This window comes from Thalassophryne amazonica, chromosome 6 (assembly GCF_902500255.1).
Source record: "Thalassophryne amazonica chromosome 6, fThaAma1.1, whole genome shotgun sequence".
NCBI lineage: Eukaryota > Metazoa > Chordata > Actinopteri > Batrachoidiformes > Batrachoididae > Thalassophryne > Thalassophryne amazonica.
Genome location: NC_047108.1, coordinates 47,577,001 through 47,599,394, shown reverse-complemented (window position 1 = coordinate 47,599,394; position 22,394 = coordinate 47,577,001). Strand labels below are relative to the sequence as shown.

The following is a 22,394-nucleotide window of genomic DNA, read 5'->3' as shown; positions in this document are numbered from 1 at the left end:
TTCCAGCATGTCTTAGTCCCACCACTGCACCCTGTTATTGATGTGGGTGCCATCGCTGACCCCTCACCTAGATTTACTGAATCTGATATTATTTTACTGGGTGCGCTGATGAAACTTGTAATTTCTGCAAAATGCACAGCTTGTCTTTTTGCTCCTATACCAATGAAACTGTTTAAGAACCTGCGGCCTACACTTGGGCATACTGTATTGGAAATTATTAACCTGTCACTAACCTCAGGATCCATTCCTAAATGCTTTAATTCTGCAGAGATTAAACCAATAGTTAAGAAATCAAACATTGACTCCGGTCTCCTGAAAAATTATTGGCCAATATCAAACCTATCATTCTGTTCTAAAATCCTTTTTAAAAAAAGTGGTTTTGCAGCAGTTTGTGGACCACCTTACTAATAATAGCCACTTTGAGCCACTGCAGTCTGCATTTAAAACACACCATTCCATGGAGACAGCTCTTACGAAAGTGGAAACACCACCACCACGGTTCTGTCACTGTTAGATCTTAGTGCTGCGTTCAACACAATGGATCATCGTATACTACTTCATAGACTGAAGAATCACTTTGGGATTACTGGGAATGTCCTTGTATGGTTGACATCCTACCTAACCAGTCACTCTCACTGTGTCCTGTACATTAATGTCACAATTTCACACTCGTACTCACACTCATCTTCAACCACTTAGCCAAGATCAGGTCATGGGGGACTGAAGCCTATCCCAGCAGTCACAGGGAGTGAGGCAGGGTACACCCTGGATAAGACAACAGTCTGTCACAGGGCCACATATACTCAGACTATTTTTTAGCACTGAGCCATCCCTGGCCATCCGAGTTGAATCCCCCTAGCAGTCTATCAATTTCTTACTTTTAAATTTAGAGAAGACCGAAATGATGGTCCTTGGTCTAACGAGACATCAACATCAGTTTGACTCTCTAATGCTTAACAAAAAGCTGTGCATGCATATAACTTTTGCGCATGTGTGCGAGCACAGGAGCTGTCCATCTTGACAGCGCACAACAGGGCTGATAGCTATCAGTGATTGCCTGCTGTTGTACAGTCCAGTGAAAAATCCCTTTAGGTGTTGCATTGCTAGATTTTATTCATCCAGCTGGACTCTGTAACTGCTGCTGGACTGTGCTGGCAGTGCGCCAACTTCCCACATTTGCGCAACATTCTTAAGACGCAGCCAGCAAACTTTTTCTTCTCTCTTTTTTAAAGTCTTTTTTGTGGTCATTTCACTTGATACGCATCTTAACACAACTGAAGTTGGATTATGGGTGCGGGATAGTGCTTCACATGAGATTTATTTATGCCAAAGATGGATTATACATTTGTCATCTGATCGACGTTGCCAGCTCACAGTGCAGCCGGGTGAAAGGGACTTCACCAGGTGTCTGCGCTACGCTGTGGAACGCAAGGTACTGGAGGTGAGTATTTATGTTGTGATGGGCTGGGCAAACATTTCCACATCATACCTGCTACAGACTGTAATAATACATGCATTACAGTGGCGACATCCCGTTCAGCTGCGTTGTGGGGCGCGCACAGTGCCACATACATGTTATTACATAACAACATTTCCTTTGCCCTCCCTGGCCGGGTTCTAGTAGAGGTGGACATATGTAGCACAACATGTTGGCAGGCTTTGCTGTGACCAATCGATCTCAGAGCTCAATCAACTGCGATCAGATCGTTTCACATGGTGTTATGATGTCATCAGAATATGTAGACTGCGATCAGATGACGCACAAACTGCACTTAGACGGCCGTCAGATGTGCGTTGCGATGGTGCCAAGAGTGTTTTGAACTGCAAGCGAATGGGACCAAATATGTAGAAGTTCACAGACTGCCGTCTGTTGGTCTTCAGACTGCACCTCCATTTTTCCCGATTGTGGCTGGATGTGTCATTCTGATGCCATTCGGCCTCAATTGGTGTATATGTGATGGGGGTTTTACTTTTTACAAAAGCAGCATACTTTCAACTTGGTAACTTCTCTTCACCCAAGCAAAGACAGGTACCTCTGATAGTTATATTAATAAGTATTTTTAGAGCTGGTGATATATACAATAATATACAGGTCAGAGCAAATAAAATCACCTTTTTGCACCTTCTGCACCATCTGATTTCCATGAAGTATTATAAAAGGCCCTTTGTTCAAAATATGTGCTTTCCTGAAACTGACAAGCTGTGGTCGTTATGGGATCCACCCCTCAGTAACTGCCAGGATTCATAAACAATGTTGTTCTCTTTACAACAAGCCGCCATTGCCTGAGGGTGTGAGGAAGAGCAAGTTAATCACACAATTTATGTACATAGCTGTTTGATTTGGCATGTTCGGGTAGAAGAGGGTGGACAGATATGCCTACACTGGGCTTATGGGTGTTTATCCAAATTATCTTCCTCTAACAGCTTCACTTTTGCAAGCAGTCCTTTGATCTGACTGACAATGCTCTACTGGTTACTGACCTCTTGTCAGTTGCTTAAAACAACAGTATGTGGCATATGTACTGTATCTCAGAACAGGAGTGTCTCTGCATGTGGGTGTGTCTGCATGCATGCATGCTCAGTGTATGAGGATAAACAATTAAAGTACTCAAGGAAAATTAACTTCTTAAATCATGGCTCAGAGAAATGATGGATTAAAAGCAAATACATACGCAGATGTTTGGTTCATACTTTAAACGAAAAGTCTAGATTTACTTGCATAGAAATATGAACAGACAATGTTTGGAATAATGATGTTATAAGTGAGCCAAACAGAAATTCTCTTTGTTATATCTTAACTGTAGAGCCCAACGTCTGAATTTTAGCCATATAGTAAATATTTGACTAATATAATTTGAAAACAAATTATTGCAAACGGCTTTTATGGTCCCTTCAAACAGTTTGAGGCAGTGCCTATTGGCAGATTAGAGGAGAGGATTTCCCATTTAGATGGTCTAGCTCAGGTTTTACTTACCTAGGAATTAAAAAATCACCCAATCTGTCTGATCTCTTGAAACTTAATATTACTCCGACTATATGTGCTATTAAAAGAGATGTACTACGCTGGTCGACTCTCCCTTTGTCCCTTTATGGGCCATATCAGTTTGATCAAAGTGAACGTGCTCCCCAGAATTCTCTATCCCCTGCAGATTTTGCTCCTATGGATGCCCAAGAACGTGGCCCCAGTATCGAAAACCTGTTCTCTGAATTTGTTTGGCATGGTAAGAAGCCGAGGGAAAAAAGAAAGATTTTGCAAATGGCAAACACTGCTGGTGGTCTTGGCTTGCTCAATATACTTTTCTATAACTGGGCCTGCCATGCTCAGATAATTTGGGGTTGGCTTCACTCAGATCTTGAATCAACCTTCTGCATTAATTCTTGGGCTTGTTCACCTTAATCTATGTGGGGCCTGATTAACTGCAAAAGGCAAAATGTCACAAAAGAGGTCAAAGCTAACTTGATGGTTTACAATTCTGTGAGAGTCTGGAGGGGGATATAGCTAGTTTCTCCGGAAGGAAAGATTTGGTTTCTATGCTGGCACCTATTTGTGGGAATGCAGACTTCATCTCGGCTATTACCAATTCAATTTTTTTACTCTGGAAGTCCAGAGGCATTAAGACTATTGCAGATTTATTTAAAAATGGTATTCTCATGACATTTCAGCAACTTCAACATCAATATGGCCTTCCAAAGGAACTTTTTTTTTTTTTTGGTACTTGCAGATTTGCCACTTTATTAAGGAGCTGAGACTCCCCTCCCTCAATACTCCTAAATTGAACGCCCCAGAGGCCTTTCTTATTAATTGCTAGAACTCCTTTTATTTTACTTCCTCCTTCTATTACCTATACATGACAATTGTCCAACAAGCCTGTTCAATGTTCAGCGTAAGTCGGAAAGGGACCTAGATAATCAGTACATAATCAGTAAGATAGTCAGCTTCTTGCCACGACTGGCAAGAAGCTTTAAATTGTATCAAAACTGTATTTACTTGTAATAGACTGCGGGAAACTCAATATAAAATTCTTCATAGATTACATATAACACCTTCCATTCGGAATAAGATGGACCCGGGCCTGTCATCACTTTGTCTGAAATGTCTCAGAGAAAGAGGGGAGAATATTCATCTATTCTGGCATTGCAAATATGCATCACGTTTTTGGTCATGTATAGCAAAGGAGCTGTGTGGCATTTTCAAAACTAAGATAACCAAAGATTCCGGCCTCTTTCTGCTGGGCCTGCTATCTAAGTTTGTATCACTTCCCCCTGTTAAATTTAAATTGCTAGGTAAGCTGTTACTTTTAGCAAGAAAAATGTATACTAATGAGGAAGATTAAGGACAAACCTCCTACTGTTCCTATGTGGTACAAAGACATTTTTGCTGTACTTCCGCAATGAACAATTGTTCCTGATCACCTGGCAACCTTTAATGGACTACATTCCAGCAGAGAGTCTTGCTTTGTTGTCGAAAAGATTCTCTTACCTGAATTGGAAGCCCCCTGGACTGAATACGGGTACTGGACATTCCCATTCAGGCTGAAGCTGGACTTAACCGGAATGGACTCTGGCAGGTTAATGAAACTTTGAAGGAACATGATGAGGAAATGGGGTATCTTTATTTTCTTTTTTTTCCTTTCCTTTTTTGTGGTTGTTTTAATTGTATTGTTTGATTTCTTTGTAGTTTACTTTTTGTAGTGGTTGATTTTTGTCCTTTTGGTTGTGTTTATGTATATGTTCTTTAATTGTTATAATGTTCAAAAATTTCAATAAAATTGTTATTGAAAAAGAAATAAAGGATGCATAAAATGCCTGAAATCAACAAGGAGACAAACGTATTAAAAAACACCGCATTGTATTGAATCCGTCTTATCGAGCGGACATTACAAGTATGAACCATCTATTCCTCTGTAGATGACCCATGGTCACAGACGCACAGTCATGACATGACATGAATGAACCATGAATGAACGCTTATGTCCACATCTGCTGTACCCGGCGTGTCCAGCCGGACCCACGCGAATTAGGCCCGACATGCATGTCCTGTGGACGGAAATGGTCTTTTATCTAAAATTTTCAATGCTCTTTTGTAAAGCCTTTCAATTGGTTTTAGAATTGTCACTGTTGTGTGGGCCGCTGAAGAGGAGGTACTGCTGGCCCACTACCACAAGATGGCGCCCTGCTTGAAGTGCGGGCTTCAAGCACGAGAGGGCGTCGGAGCGACTGGGAGTGACAGCTGTCACTCATCATCCATACCAGCTGTCACTCATCCACTACTCAACACCATCACCATAAAGGCCGGACTGCAACTCCACCTCCCCGCCGAGAAATCAGCTACCTTGGAGGTAATTTTCTCTGCTGACTTAAAACATTGAGTAATAATCTGAACTTCTTTGCAGCCGTTTTCCTGTGGTGTTTTCCTTATCTGTGGGATTGGCATTTGGTGTGATCAGCGAAGGCTTCGCTTCACACCCCAACCAGATAAGTGATTAGACAGGAGCTGCACGAGTGTGTGATTGGAGGTGGAGGTGCTCCCTCCCAAAAGAATACAGACTGTGGGATTACTGAGTGTGCGTACTCACACTCACCTGTGCTGTTTCTATTCTCTGCCAGCAGTACCAGGTCTGACAGCTGAAGACAGTGACCACCTGGGGACCCAGGACTTGGCGGCTCCGGTGTTCTTCAGGTCCGTTGGCGGTGAGGGCCGTGTGGGATCCGGCTCGGTTCTGGACGGGCGTCTCCTATCCTCAAGCCTGCCCACACGTCACCCAACGTGTAATTGACTGTAGTCCCAAACTGATTGTTGTCTGTATTCCGTTGTGCACAATTTACAACATTAAATTGTTACTGTTTGGCTTATCCATTGCCCATTCTTTTTACGCCCCATGTTGTGGGTCCGTGTTCCTACACTTTCACAACAGTCACACCAGTTAGAGACCAGCTGGTTATTCAGTAACCTACATGAGAAAAGATCATACAGTGCAAGAACATCATAGCTGCTTGATCTGCCATTGACCAGGCCCAGATCCAGACCGGTTTGGACCGATGCAGTTGCATCAAGCAAGAATGGGAAAGAATTCCACCTACAAAGCTTCAACAATTAGTGTCCTCAGTTCCCAAATGCTTATTGAGTGTTGTTAGAAGGAAAGGTGATGTAACACAGTGGTAAACATACCACTCTCCCAGCTCTTTTGAAACGTGTTGCAGGCATCCATTTCAAAATGAGCAAATATTTGCGCAAAAACAATAAATATCAGTTTGAACATTAAATATCTTGTCTTTGTGGTTTATTCAGTTGAATATAGGTTGAAGAGGATTTGCAGATCATTGTATTCTGTTTTTATTTACATTTTACACAACATCCCAACTTCATTGGAATTGGGGTTGTACAAAGGAAAATATATTTATTTATAATAAATAAAGTAAAGGTGCTGCACTGAGGTGCCTGCAGTGCGGGGAGATGGCCCGCCTCCTGGTTGTGAAATGAGGGAGCTGCAGGATTCTGAGCCAGTCTTGAAGGATGACATCAACTAAGGTTTCAGGGTTCAGGACTAGGTGAAATGCTTGTCTCCGAGACCAGGAACTATGGGGAATAAAGACACACAGTGTGCGTGAATGCACTTGTAATGCTGGAGCCTCAAAACAGCCACAATTCATAAAAGGTTCAACACAGGTTGTTTCAGAGGTCAGGAAATAAAATTCTCTTCTTAAGAAATAAAGTTCACTCTTCAGGAATTGTTTATAGTTCATAAGTTGTATCCAAAGGTCAGAGGTAAAGTGCTGCGTGTTGTAATGCAGTTCCTATTAAGTAGGACTTGATACAGCTGGGTATCAATTGTTTGATATCAGAATTCATGCGGTTCTTACGAAGAGTTCTTGGAACAATTCTTTATCATAGCACAGTCACAAACAGGAAAAAGTGAGAACGGGATCTCACTGAGACAAGGAGGAACTTAACTGGCGTGGGAACCGTACCAAAATCATCTGGAACATCAGGAAACGACAGTTCACTCTAATATGGGAATTAGAGATGGGGCCACGTTACCTGAGCTTTTGCTGCAGGACGCTTCGGTGTCTTAAGCGCACGGCTGGAAGACGCAGTCAAGGTCACAGGACGGCGTTCAGGTTTGATCCTCTTGGAGACTGCCTGGATCATCGAAGGTGGCTCCCGAAGCTGGCGAGGCAAGCAAGGCAATAGCCAAGCACGGCACACAAGTATCTAGTAATACATGAACAGAAAGTCAGGGTTTAAATAGTCTATCAATAATCAGTCACTCGTCTGATCCAGGTGTGAAACAAAACTGAGGGTGCCATTTCGTGGAGAAACTAACACATGACACTGGTAAAACAGAGTTAAAACCATGCTCTGAGGGAAATCCGGACAGTAAATGTGGTGAGAATCCGTGAAGTAGTTTTGATGTAATCCTTCAAAGCCTATATAAAGTGATATCTTGATCCAGAATCCTGATTGGGATCCAGACCACCTCCAAAATTTAATGAAGTCTTCCATGCCCTATTATCTATCTGTGATGAAAATTTGATGAGAATCCATGAAGCACTTTTAACATAATCCTTCAAAGCCTGTATAAAGGCAATCTTGATCCAGAATCCGGATCTGATCCAGATCACGTTCAGAATTTTATGAATTCTTCCATGGCCTAATATGTATCTGTGTTGTAAATTTTGGCAAAAAATCCATGCAGTAGTTTTCACATAATCCTGCTAACAGTGATCTTTCAAAGTCCATGTATAGTGAAACTTAATCCAGAATCCGGATCCGGCTCACCTCCAAAATTTAATGGGTTCTTCTGTGGCCTAATATCTATCTTTGGTGAAAATTCCATCAAAATCCTTTCAGTAGTTTTGATGTAATCCTGCTAAAAGACACACAGACAAATAAATAAACGCCAATGATTTTATTACATTCTTGGTGGACATAATAAGGCACAGGTCTTATATCAATGCCCTTCTTGTTTGGCTTGTATCTTCCCTACATTAAACACAGGCACATCTTTTTGTTGTTGTTTGTGTGTCTGATTTAAATAGTTTCCCTTTCTTTTGTGATTGTTTCTATTGGGGGTGGCATTCTTGCTCTGTATGTGGCTGTTCTTGCCTCATCACACAGTGTTGGGCCCTGAAGCGGAAAACATCCAAAGAGGAACAATATCTCCAGTTTATTTTCACATTTTTTTATGCACATTCCTCACTTGCAGATGAAAAGAGACAGACAGATGTGCTGCGGTGACATGGTTTTCTTACTTTGCTGCAGATTAATTAGCCTTGAAAATCAAACCACCAACAGCGGATGCTTGAAAAACCCAACCAATCCTTTTCACCCCAGAAACAATTATGATGCTCCCAATCTGTCCAACACTTATCGCTGTGTGCCATCTGACGAGCCACCTTATGGTGAACTACAAAGGTGTCTACCATGGGCATACTTTCCATCTGCTTATCATGTACAAATCAGAAACACGATTATCTGAGCAACTGTGCCACAGACCCTGTGTCTCAGACTTGCTTAGCTTGGAGCAAGAAGGTAAACGCACAGTAAAGTGCAATAAGATAGAGAATATGTCTGTGGTATGTTTGAAAAAGAGCTAAAAACTGCAAAGACGTCTGTAAGCAATACGTCAGTGTCAGACTCAAAGTCAAAAGAACCAACAAATGAAGTCACAGCTGAAAACCAGACAATGGTATAAGAGAAATCTGGAGAACAACAACAACAACAAACCCCTGATTCTTACATTTACTCTGGCTGTTCCACTGCAGACAGTATAAACCCAAGAGATATCATGTTGTTTTTTTCTGGTCAACTTGGTCAACTTCATTTCATTTGTTAATATGCATCCATTCCTGCATTTCATATTTGCAACACATTCCAAAAAAAAAAAAAAAAAAAAAAAGTTGGTGTGCAAAAGTATTTACCTCTTTGTAATGTTGCCATTCCTGCTCACACCACTTAAAAGATGTTTGGGAACTGAGGATACTAAGCGATGAACTATTTCAGATTATATTTTGTCCCCTTCCTCCTGCAAACACATTTTAAAGTGTGCAACGGTACGGGCTTGTTGTTGTTGTTGTTATTGTGTTTTTCATTTCAAAATTCTCCACACATACTGTGGACAGGTTAGCAGTGCAGGCAGTCCTGTAGCTGCCCCCTTTTATTCCATAGCTATACCTTTGTAATGTGTACTGAATGTGCTTTTGCATTTTCTTGTTGAAAAATGTATGGATGTTCCTGGAAAAGATGTCATTTTGAAGGTTGTTCCAAAATCTCAGTGTACTTTTCTGAATTAATGCTCCCATCAGAGAAGCGTAAATTACCTTTGCCAAGCGTACTGACACAACCCCCTACCATGATGACTCTGGCTTCTGGAGTTGTTGCTGATAACAGTCTGGATTATCCTGTTTGTCTGCAGTCCAGATTACACAGTGTCTTTTTCTTAAATAAAATATAATAAAAAATACTGATTAATCTGACCACATTACACATTTCCACTGTGTGATGGTCCAACACAGATGGACAAGATAAAGATAAACATAAGGCTATGTTTAAGTGGCATTTGCAAATGTAATTCTGTATTTTAAAGCCTGACAAATGTTTCCCAAAGTAATTGCCCATGTGGTTATATCAGCTATAGATATATGACAGTTCTTGATGCAGTGCTGTCCGAAGGATCAAAGATAACAGGTGTTCATCTTAGACTTGTGCCCTTGCCCTTTATGCACTGAAATTCCTTGAGATTCCTTGAATGATTTAATGATATTATGCACTGTAGAGGGAGAAATATGCAAATTCCTTCCAGTCTTTCTTTGACAAACACTGATTTTAAACATTTCAATATTTTTGTTCATGCACTTGTTGACAAATTGGAGATCACCTGTCCATCTTTACTACTTAAAGACAGCCTTTTGTGGATACTGCTTTTGTGCCAAAACATGATTACAATCACCTGTTGATGTCACCAGTTTGAAATAACAAAATAATAATAATAATAATAAGCATTTTGGAACTGAGGACACTAACTGTTGAAGCCTTGTAGGTGGAATTCTTTCCCATTCTTGCTTGATGTACGACTTCAGTTGTTCAACAGTCCAGGGTCTCCATTGTCGTATTTTGCACTTCATAATGTGCCACACATTTTCAATGGGTGACAGGTCTGGACTGCAGGCAGGCCAGTCTAGTACCCGCACTCTTTTACTATGAAGCCACGCTGTTGTAACGTGCAGAATGTGGCTTGGCATTGTCTTGCTGAAATAAGCAGGGACGTCCCTGAAAGAGACGTTGCTTGGATGGCAGCATGTGTTGCTCCAAAACCTGGATGTACCTTTCAGCATTGATGGTGCCATCACAGATGTGTAAGTTGCCCATGCCATGAGCACTAACACACCCCCATACCATCACAGATGCTGGCTTTAAACTTTGCACTGGTAACAATCTGGATGGTCTTTTTCCTCTTTTGTCCTGAGGACATGACGTCCGTGATTTCCAAAAACAATTTGAAATGTGGACTCATCAGACTGCAGTACACTTTTCCACTTTGCGTCTGTCCATTTCAAATGAGCTCGGGCCCAGAGAAGGCCGCAGCATTTCTGGATGTTGTTGATGTATGGCTTTTGCTTTGCAAGGTAGAGTTTTAACTTGCACTTGTAGATGTAGCGACGAACTGTGTTAACTGACAATGGTTTTCTGAAGTGTTCCTGAGCCCACACAGTAAGATCCTTTACACAATGATGTCGGTTTTTAATACAGTGCCGCCTGAGGTCAGCAAGGTCAGCACAAGGTCAGCCCAACCATCCATACAGGACCTGTACCCATCCCGCTGCCGCAGAAGAGCCATCAACATCATCAAAGACCCTACCCACCCCTCAAATAAACTGTTTACCCTCCTACCATCTGGCAAGCGCTACAGCAGTATGCGCTGCAGGACCACCAGACTCAGCAACACCTTTTTCCCGCAGGCCATCAGACTGCTAAACTCTCTCCCAAAAGCAAGAGCATAACCCCCCCCAACACACACACACACACACACACACACACACACACACACACACACACACACACACACACACACACACACACACACACACACTACAGACCAAACTACTTTTATGCACATTCCTTGCACAAAAAACAAAAACTTTACAAACTTATTCACCTCCATGCTGCTACTCTGCACTCTGCACTTTTGCCACATTGCACCTATATTGTTGTATTCAGTACTATTGCACTCCAGTAACATACAGTAGTGTTCAGAATAATAGTAGTGCTATGTGACTAAAAAGATTAATCCAGGTTTTGAGTATATTTCTTGTTACATGGGAAACAAGGTACCAGTAGATTCAGTAGATTCTCACAAATCCAAGAAGACCAAACATTCATGATATGCACAATCGTAAGGCTATGAAATTGGGCTATTAGTGAAACAAAGTAGAAAAGGGGGTGTTCGCAATAATAGTAGTGTGGCATTCAGTCAGTGAGTTCGTCAGTTTTGTGGAACAAACAGGTGTGAATCAGGTCCCTATGTAAGGATGAAGCCAGCACCTGTTAAACATCCTTTTCTCTTTGAAAGCCTGAGGAAAATGGGACGTTCAAGACATTGTTCAGAAGAACAGCGTAGTTTGATTAAAAAGTTGATTGGAGAGGGGAAAACGTATACGCAGGTGCAAAAAATTATAGGCTGTTCATCTACAATGATCTCCAATGCTTTAAAATGGACAACAACAACAACAAAAAAAAAACAGCGACGCGTGGAAGAAAATGGAAAGCAACCATCAAAATGGATAGAAGAATAACCAAAACGGCAAAGGCTCACCCATTGATCAGCTCCAGGATGATCAAAGACAGTCTGGAGTTACCTGTAAGACGCCTGTGTGAAGCTAATTTATTTGCAAGAATCCCCCACAAAGTCCCTCTGTTAAATAAAAGACATGTGCAGAAGAGGTTATAATTTGCCAAAGAACACATCAACTGGCCTAAAGAGAAATGGAGGAATATTTTGTGGACTGATGAGAGTAAAATTGTTCTTTTGGGGTCCAAGGGCCGCAAACAGTTTGTGAGACGACCCCAAAATTCTGAATTCAAGCCACGGTTCACAGTGAAGACAGTGAAGCATGGTGTTGCAAGCATCACGATATGGGCATGTTTCTCCTACTATGGCGTTGGGCCTATATATCGCATACCAGGTATCATGGATCAGTGTGGATATGTCAAAATACTTGAAGAGGTCATGTTACCTTATGCTGAAGAGGACATGCCCTTGAAATGGGTGTTTCAACAAGACAATGACCCCAAGCACACTAGTAAATGAGCAAATTCTTGGTTCCAAACCAACAAAATTAATGCCTCGCAGATGTGAAGAAATCATGAAAAACTGGTTATACAACTAAATACTAGTTTAGTGGTTCACAGGATTGCTAAAAAAGCAGTTTGATCATAATAGTTTTGAGTTTGTAGCATCAACAGCAGATGCTACTATTATTGTGAATACTACTGTACCTCAACCAACTACATTCTGAAACACTATGACAGCCCTGGAAATGTATGCTCACTGTTGTCTATATGTCCTGCTGATTGTTGTTCTGTTACTGATATTATTTACATTTTATGGCCTAGTGATGTCTCATGTCCAGTCTATATTTAGTTGTATGTCTAATTTAGCCTCTGTTATTGCACATTTGGAGTCTTGGAAAATGCAATTTCAGTCTTCTGTGTAATGTACTGTTGCATGGCTAGATTGACATAAAGTTCACTTTGACTTTGACTGAGGAATCGAAGGTCACGAGCATTCAATGTTGGTTTTCGGCCTTGTCGCTTACGTGTAGAAAGTTCTCCTGATTCTCTGAATCTTCTGATTATATTATGGACTGTAGATGATGGAATCCCTAAATTCCTTGCAAATTAACGTTAAGAAACATTGTTCTTATACTGCTGGACTATTTTTTCATGCAATTGTTCACAAAGTGGTGATCCTTGCCCCATCTTTGCTTGTGAATGGCTGAGATGTTTGAGGATGCTCCTTTTAAACCCAATCATGACACTTACCTGTTTCTAATTAGGTGTTCTTTGAGCATTCATCAACTTTCCCAGTCTTTTGTTGCCCCGTCCCATTTTTTTTTTTTAAATGTGTTGCAGGCATCCGTTTCAAAATAAGCAAATATTTGCAGAAAAACAATAATGTTTATCAGTTTGAACATTAAATGTCTTGTCTTTGTGGTGTATTCAACTGAACATAGGTTGAAGAGGATTTTCAAATTGTATTCTTTTTTATTTACATTTTACACAACATCCCAAATTCATTGGAACTGGGGTTGTACATTAAATGGGGTTTTCAATGTTAAATTTTAATGGCCAGATTACAGATTTTGTCTGTAATCTGTATCCAGATCAAACTTTGTCAGTCAATAAAGGATGCCATCCTACATAACGCTTTCAAATACGAAAGAAATTTGATCTTTTCTGTCTACTAACAACCAATAATTCACATCACTTTTAACAATATTTGGAGCAACTTTAACTTCTGACCCCTGTACAAACTAAATCTGCCCTTTGTTACCACTTTTGCTGCCCTATAACTCCATAACATTCAACCATAGATAGTCCAAACTATACCTTTTTGGAATATTTATGTTCAGACAGATAATGTGGTGTAGCTTTCAATATGACTGGAGCATTTTAAATTTTGGCCCCTGTGTAATTCTTCAATTGACCCCTACCTGGCCGCCTATTGAAAATTCAAGTGGATACCCAGTTTCTTTCACAAGAGTAATGTTTAAGGAGCATGTGTGCCAATTTTGGTGCTTGTTTCCAGAAATGAACAATTGTTACAGTTATCTGCTCCACTATTAACAAATTTTGTTCACTTGTTATTTCCAAAGACAGAAAAGTCCATTGTGGAACGTGGTTATGCTGCTATCTAGCGGTTGGATCGGTATTAGCAGCTCAGCAACATAGTAGAGAAGCTTGAATCTTCGACTTGGCTGGGTTGCTTGACGTGAGGACGTTTCGCTTCAAATCACAGAAGCTTCCTCAGCTAAAATTCTTGCTCTGGTAGTCTGACTTCTGTCTTGACTCTTGTAGAGAAGAATGAGAAGCTCAGCAACGTTATCGCTAAGAAAACTGCACTGTTGAGCTCAAAGTGTACAGGAGCGGACAGGAAACCATTATATGTATTGTAAACCTCTTTTTGCTGTACTTGTTTAATTTTTAGAGCTTGTTCTCTGTGTTTTGGTGCAGTTTAGAAACAGGTCGGAACCATGGTTTGGTCGTTGTTTCCACAGGTGGAGCGGACGCTTTGGTGAACGAGCAAATCAAAATGGCGAGTCAAGAAGAGTCTGTGAGGGAGTTCGTCGCTGTTACTGATGTGGATGAGGAGAGGGCCCGCTTTTTCTTGGAGTCCGCCGGCTGGGATTTGCAGGTACCCTTTTTCCGAGTCTTCCGCTAGTATTGCGGAGGGCTGTAACAACAGATATGAGAAGTAAACCCTGGTTACAAGTGACAGGTTTCCGGCTAACGTTAGCCTGTGGTGCCGGTGATTTGTGCAAGTCACCGTTTGATAATAATGGCCTTAGTGCTTTATTTAAATTATAGGGCACCGCTGCAGCTTCGACAAGGTGTCTTTATTACGACTTGTAGTCCAACAGGCTGTCATCGAGATTTTCTGACGTTTGTGTACAGTTTTGCCATGGTTCCACTGAGCCGGGCTAGCTAAGTAATGTTAGCGTCGTGTTTATTACCCAAACAAAATTAGTTTAATGTTGCAGTGTCAGTTTTAACTTTTTCTAGTTTCTGTTTGGGGACGCTAGAAAGTTAAGATTGGCCCAGCAAGTATCTACTGTAATGTCGTAGTGATTTGTAAATAGTATTAAAAGTTAACAATCCAAGTTCCGATTTCTCTATGACATATTTTATGAGTAATCGTGACATCTTAATTGCAATTCTGAATTTTCTTGTTGGTGTATAAATTTATGATGTCAAATATATTTATATTTAATCTAATGCTGGTTATGGTTGATTATAACTACATTTGGAGGTGTCTTGAATTTTAGTCCTGTCAGTTCCTTCATTGGAAAGGGTAATATTTGGTGCTATTCCAGGAAGCTTATATAAGTCAAGGTATCTCAGGGAGGTGATGGTCTAGTGGTTAAGCATTGGGCTTGAGACCAGAGGATCCTCAGTTCAAATCCCAGCCTGACCAGAAAATCACTATGGGCCCTTGGACAAGGTCCTTAACCCTTTACCTACTGAGGCTATAAATGGACGATTGGTTATAATTTTTATTATAGCAATAAAATCAAGAAATAATGTTTTATGTTTGTGTGCTTTGGTACCCTTTTCCAAGAGTACCTGAATTTCAATTATATTACACCTGATTAACTATTTATACACATTATTTGTAAGTTTTAGCATTTAAAATGAGAAAAAACACAAAAATGAACTTGATTTTTTTTTTTGTGAAAAATGAGAGTTATGTAGAGGAAGTTTGGATTTCACATTTTTAACAGGAAGCTGTACGTGTTTACAGTCAAAATAATTAATTTTGTGTGTCTAGAACTCAGAAACAGTGCAGAAACAGTGCAAAAGTAAACATTTTACAAGGCGAAAATATGCAAAAAGTAACCAATTTTAAAGTGCAGAACCAAACAATATGAATAACAACAAACAAAGTGCAAAACTATATATAAATATATCAATTATTATCTGTATTGTTAAAATGTGCAATAAATCACTCATTTGATCACTAATTTTGTGCAAAATTGTACAATATGAATAAAACAATAACGTGTGAAACTATATACAAATATATAACCAAGAATCAAAATTAGATCTAAACTACATCAGTCCATTGTCAGTGTGGTACTGTTTGTAACAGTTTCTGTCTGGCTGAAGACAGAGGCCAATTTTTCAAAGTTTGCACATCCAGCAGGTTGACCTCTTGCAAACCTTGCAAGAACGCCGCCCCTTTGTGGATCGCTGGCAAGTTGGGTTTCCACTGCTTGTTCGCACCGGGCAGTGGCTTGTGGCTGATGGAGCCTTCACACCCACACAAACACGCACACACACCTTCTCAAATGACACTAACGCCCTGCCTTTTCCTCAAAAATGACTACATTTATGTTTGCTGTCTGTCTCTGTACTTTTCTGTCACTTTTGCGCTCTTTTTCATACTTTTCCCTTGTTTCAAAAGTCACCGAACGCACTTTACCGTAATATATGCAACATATAGCATACTGTTGGAAAGCACGGGTTCTTGGCTTGCTGTCAGTGTTGAAATTTTTCAGATTGAGGGCTTACATGAGAACTTACAGTAATGAGAATCAACGGCGCACTACTGTGAAACTTCCGTGTTTTTCCTCTGCGTGATGATGTCACAGGCTTACGTTTACCGTAATACACCATATATCATTGGAAAGCCCTTGGTGTTAGCTTAACAATGCACTTTGAATCATTTGGATTGGACAAACTATGGCGGAGTTACGGTAAAAAAAAATACACATATGGAAAGTATGGCGTGGGCGCCATCGCCGTAGATAAAGGGTTAATCCCCTAGTTGTTCCTGGTGTGTAGTCTGCGCCTTGCATGGCAGCAGCCTGACATCGGGGTGAATGTGAGGCATTATTGTTGTAAAGCGCTTTGAGTGTCTGATGCAGATGGAAAAGCACTATATAAATGCATTCCATTTACCATTTATCGCAAAAATAAAGTGTCTACAGGTACAGAACATTTATTCCAAAACATAAATTCTACAGGTACGGGACAAGAAGTAATAGAAGCATACAGAGCTTCAGAAAAAGTTTTTATACACAGAGGGAAGAATTTCCATATCTGTGGATCAGGTGTCACAGACTAAGATGACCCCTGTACCAGATTTCTATAATCACTCTCTGCACATGCTTGAAAAATGGAGAGTTTCTTCTGTACTGAGTTCACCCTTTCTGTGTGCGGACTAAAATCAGGTTTACAGGCAGGTTATTTTTCTCCATAAATTGAAACCATCTCTGTCCTTTCCACCCATCGAAAAAGTAATCTCAGTAAATAACAAACTTCCCATTTTCTGTGCATGCACAGATAGTGAATATACAAATCTGGTTTGGGGGTTATCTCAGTACATGGGTTAGGGTGAATAAATCATTTGTATCCATAGACACTCAAGCAAAAGGGATGGCACAGGAGTTGGCACATGATGACGATGAGCTAATCAGAGGCATTCCATCTTCTATACCTGTAGCTGCTGCCTGAAAAGAAATATTTGCTAGGCTTTTCCAGTCTATACGAGGTCTGTCCAAAAAGTAACGGACCTTTTTATTTTTTTCAGAAACAATATGGATTTGAATCACGTGTGATTGCATCAGCCAAGCTTGAACCTTCGTGCGCATGTGAGTTTTTTCACGCCTGTCGGTTGCGTCATTCGCCTGTGGGCAGGCTTTGAGTGAGCACTGGTCCACCCCCCTTGTCGGATTTTTATTGTCAGGGAAATGGCAGAGCGACTGCCGCTTTGCTCCATGAAATTTTTTTCAGAAACTGTTAGAGACAGCCAGTTGGAAACCATTCGAAAGATTCAGATGGCTTTCGGTGAAGATTCTGTCGGCGTCGCACGGATTAAGTTGTGTTAAAACCTTTTTAAAGATGGCCCACAGCGGCGGAGGGCGCGCAGCGCACCAAGCAGCCATCGACAGGCTGGAACAACCAGATCATTTCCAAACTGAATGCTGTGTTGATCCGGGACATCGTATGACTACCACAGAAATAGCAAGAGAGCTGGACATAGTACTTTTGCGGCACATTCCACTGTTACAGGAGATTTTGTAATGAAAGACGTGTGGAGGATTTCGCGCGTCGGCACAGAGCCACTCATGGCGCACAAAAAAAAAAAAAACACCTCCGTGTTGGAAACCATTCGGAAGATTCAGACGGCTTTCGATGGCTTTTCAGTCGAGTGACTATCCGAGAAATTGTGTAACAGCTAGCCAGCCCACAACTTTCTTGATGTGAAGCAGTAGTGCTAACTAGGGATGCACCGATCCATTTTTTTTTTTCACTTCTGATCCAATCCGATACCTGAATTTCGATATCTGCCAATACAGATACTTTTCCGATCTGACTAAGAGCTCTGTTTGCTTTAATATTATTATTATCATTGTTGATTTTATGTGAGGATTTTCTTAAAAAGGAGACCTGAAAGTTCAGCTACAATTTGCCAGAATTTGTATCTAAAGGTCTGGTCACACGGCACCAATGAAGGGCAATAAAGCCAAAATGAAACAAATCTGGATTTTCGTTGGCATCGTTTAACCTTCGTGCAGCTTCGTTCCTGCAGCTGGTGCTTCGTCAGGATTTTTAAACTGTTGAAAAATTTGAATGAATGCCGCCAAAAACCTCAATTCATCTGTATTTTATTTTTGCTATAGTTCTTGGCATTTTTTTAATCGTTTGCTTAGTTTTTGTAACGTTAGCGTTTAGTTTGACTTTATTCAACGTTATTCTTTATTTATTATTATTTACTTTATTCAATTATTGAGCGCTTCAGTGGAGGAGCTGCAGCTGTGGTGTGGGGCTTCTGCCGCTGCATGTGATGTGGTGAGTGTTGCCGTGGTGCTGGCCGGCCAGGAAGAATTTGTTGGCCTCTCCGCCAGCGCATGGCAGTTTGTGATTGTGGTGTTGTTCCAACGCTGCACGCACATGAGGAGAGAGTTGCTGCACAAAAAGTCCAGCAGGAGCTGCAGCATTCTGTCCATGAACTCTGAAGGGCTTGCTGTCCTCCAGCCTCTGCAGAGAGAAGAGCCTGCTGCCCTTTCAGTGTCTGACAGTTCACAAGTTTTGAGGAAGTGATCATTGATGGCTGTGTATTTGTTTGCAGCTGGTGGGCTTTGTAGGAGTGCGATAAGCCTCGTTTGTTTCCGTGGAGCTGCTGACGGCCAACATGATTGTTGATGGCTGAGTATTTGTTTGCAGCAGTGTGATCAGCTGGAGAGAAGGTGAAGCACATGCATGCGTGCCTGCGTACACGTGTGTGTGTATTTGTCTGATCCACGTACACAGTGCCTGTGCATGCGTGAGGTGATCAGAAACAGCAGGGTTTTGAAAAAAAAAGGCAAATAGAGAGAGAGAGACCTCTCTCTCTCTCTCTCTCTCTCTCTCTCTCTCTCTCTCATAAGCATGCATTTCGAGTGTACAGACAGCGGTTAGAGTTTTGGTATTTGAGAGATTTGACAAATATTTGCCGTGTTTGCAGTGTGTATTATTTTGCTGGCGTATTTAGTGTGTGTTGTTAGTGTGGTGGTGTTTTTGTTTTTTTGTTTGTTTGTTTGTTTGTTTTGTAAAAATGAGGCGTCTTATGGATGTTGAGCAAGCACTTCATTTTTTTTCTTTTTTTAATTGGAGAAAGACAGAGCACGCAGCCTGTCATCAGAGTCTCAACCAGACAGTGAGGATTCTGATGATGAAGGGGATGATCTCTCTTTTGTTCTGGATGAGGAACCAGAGCAGGTGGATTCAACAACATGCGCACAGATCTCCACAGTGGGTTGGATGACGTGCTTCTGTTTTGCAGCGAGCTCCGTCCCAGCGCTGAGTCCTGGAACACAGAGATGCAGACACACACTGCTCCAGCAGTGGCTCCAGGTGCGTTTCGTTTAAAGCGCCGAGATCAGCATTAGCTGTGGTTTTGTTTTGTTCTTGTTTCGTCCCTTTTGCGCTTTTCAATCGCAGGCTATTCGGTGATTAAACTCATTCGTCTACCTTTTCTCAATGATTTGTGACTTTTTTACTTTTTTCCCTTTGTTTAGGAATCGTCATATGCCGTGTGACTGGGCCCTAAGATGAAAGCCTAAATTTGATGTTTTGGTGAAAGAATTAAGTACTTTTATTATTTATTTTTTTCTGGGCTTTTATAGCCTGAAAGAGAAAAGACAGCACTCACTCTCTCTCTGTCTGTCTCTTTCTCAATTTTCAATTTCAGAGGAGCTTTATTGACATGGGAAACATTGCATTGTCAAAGCAAGTGTTAAGAGTAAAAATTAAAAAATTAAGTCCTCTCTGTCTGTCTGTCTCTATCTGTCTCTCTATCTCTCTTTACCTGTCTCTACCTCTGTCTGTCTGTCACCCTCTGCCTGTCTCTCTCTGTCTGTCTGTCTGTCTCTACCTCTGTCTGTCTGTCACCCTCTGCCTGTCTCTCTCTGTCTGTCTGTCTGTCTCTACCTCTGTCTGTCTGTCACCCTCTGCCTGTCTCTCTCTGTCTGTCTGTCTGTCTCTACCTCTGTCTGTCTGTCACCCTCTGCCTGTCTTTCTCTGTCTGTCACCCTCTGCCTGTCTTTCTCTGTCTGTCTGTCTGTCTCTACCTCTGTCTGTCTGTCACCCTCTGCCTGTCTCTCCTCAATTTTCAATTTCAATGGAGCTTTATTGACATTGGTGACATGTTTTCATTGTCAAAGCAAGTGTTAAGAGTAAAAATTAAATGGACTGCATTTATCTAGCACTTTTCCATCTGCATCATACGCTCAAAGCCCTTTACACATCATTGCCTCGCATTCACTCCAGTGCGAGGCTGCTGCCATGCAAAGCGCCCGCTATACACTAGGAGCAACTAGCAGCTAAATTGAAAATTAAGTTATCTCTCTCGCTCTCTCTTGCTGTTTTCCTGCTGAACAAACTTGGAACTTTTTAGAAACACGAACCCTTTCAACTGTAAAATAAGCCGTAAATTTCTTGGGGGTATTGATAAGATTTTATCTATTGATGCCATTATCGATCCGATTCCTTATCGATTCTCTTATCAATACCTCTTGTGAATTTTCTATGTACTAAAAGTAAGCTTTACAGGTTTTCTATGTCAACATTTTATTGAGTCTTAAAGTAAGTAAATATGAAATTGGTCGCTGGATCCTTGATCTTTGGACATAAATAAAAATCAACAAAATCTGTACCTTTTTGTCAAAAGCATTTCCTTTCAGACATTAATGGCATGAATGTCACTCCATACCTCTGAGCTGAGCTCTGCTGGCTGCTCTGCACGTCAACATCAATGCAATGTATAAAGAATGCAGGACGTCTCATATTGGGAGGAAAAAAAAACATTTGGGTTGATTGTAGTTTGTTTGTATTACAATGTTTGGAAAGCGGTGTCATTTGATTTAAAATGGTGATTCGCTTCGAAGTTATTAATTCCGGCCGGACTCTAACTTGACTTGGCCGAGAGTGGCACAGCATTTGGAGCTGTGCGAACGGAAAGGAGGACGATTCTCATTTCTTGCCTGCAGTAAGACAAGAGTCCCAGTTAGTGATTTTAATTTGCACAAAAGTGACTCATGAATGAAATTTTTGAATGGCTTTGAGAGGGGTTAAGAAGCGGACTTGCTGCTTCTGAAAAGCAGCGAAGGGAACCAATGAAGCAGCGGATTGAAGCACTGCTTCATTGGTTCAAGCTTCAAAGCGGAGCCAATACAGAAGTGGTTGATTACAGACCCGCTGCAGGGTCTGCAATCAATGTAGAGAAATGATCATTTTCCCAATAAAACACCCTCAAAAACAATAGCCGCTCTGAAGGACCAATAAGGGAATCATTAAGCAAAGAGGCTATTGAATTCGGTGGATCGAATCATTTCTTAACGGCTCTCGAAAAGAACCGATTCTCGATACCTATCCCTATAAATTGTATTCTTAAACAGGTAAGATGGCCATGAGTCCACACAACCCAGCAGAAAGGATTTTGCATGAATTTAGTGGCATCTGAAAAAGAGTACAAGTGAGAAGGTCGAGCAAGGTACACAGTTAATGGACCCATGATAGAGAACCTTAGTGCTCAGAAATCCGTTGAATCAGAAAAAAAAATGGTTATTTTCTGATTGTTTAGCAGAGGCTACCTTCTTAAATTCAAATGACACTGCTCACAAATCCACACAGCCAGTGAAAGCAGACGTCTTCCTTGTGTGGAGCCCGCAGGTCACAGTTGGTCCACAGTGATCACTCAGGATTTCCAATTATATAATCTTATGTTGTTGCAGAATAGAAATGGAATTTTGGCTCATCAGTGTACATGGATGCGTTTTAAATTGCAGTTATTCTAGTCAGGTTGTGATTGTTTTTACACTATCATTCTGTTTATGTTGTAATTATGACTGTTTGTAGGTGTCTAAAATGTTGTGGACTGTAGTCGTTAAAATTGTCATGATGTTAAACTTGCCTATATTTGATGGTAACTCGTAATTATGGCCTGCCCCAGCTTGCACTAGCCAGCTTCTTTGAAGATGGACCAGATGACGACATAGTAACACTGCCTCAGCCTGAGGGAGGCTCCTCTGTGTCCCGGTCTGTAGGGCCGAGGTAATGTTTCAAATTACTTGCTTTTTGTGCTTCACTGCACTTCACTGTACTGATACACTTCCAAAAGTCAAAAGTTTGG

At 41.1% G+C, this 22,394-nt stretch overlaps 1 protein-coding gene across 1 annotated transcript in view; it reads left to right on the top strand.

The window, feature by feature from the left end:
• Positions 1–14,258: 14,258 nt before the first annotated feature.
• Positions 14,259–22,394, top strand: part of nsfl1c (NSFL1 (p97) cofactor (p47)) — a 43,138-nt gene continuing 35,002 nt past the window's right edge. Inside the window, exons 1-2 of the mRNA XM_034172127.1 lie at positions 14,259–14,414; positions 22,215–22,315. Of these exons, the coding sequence (XP_034028018.1) occupies positions 14,313–14,414; positions 22,215–22,315 (203 nt within the window). The 5' untranslated portion in view covers positions 14,259–14,312. The remainder of the gene's footprint in view (positions 14,415–22,214; positions 22,316–22,394) is intronic.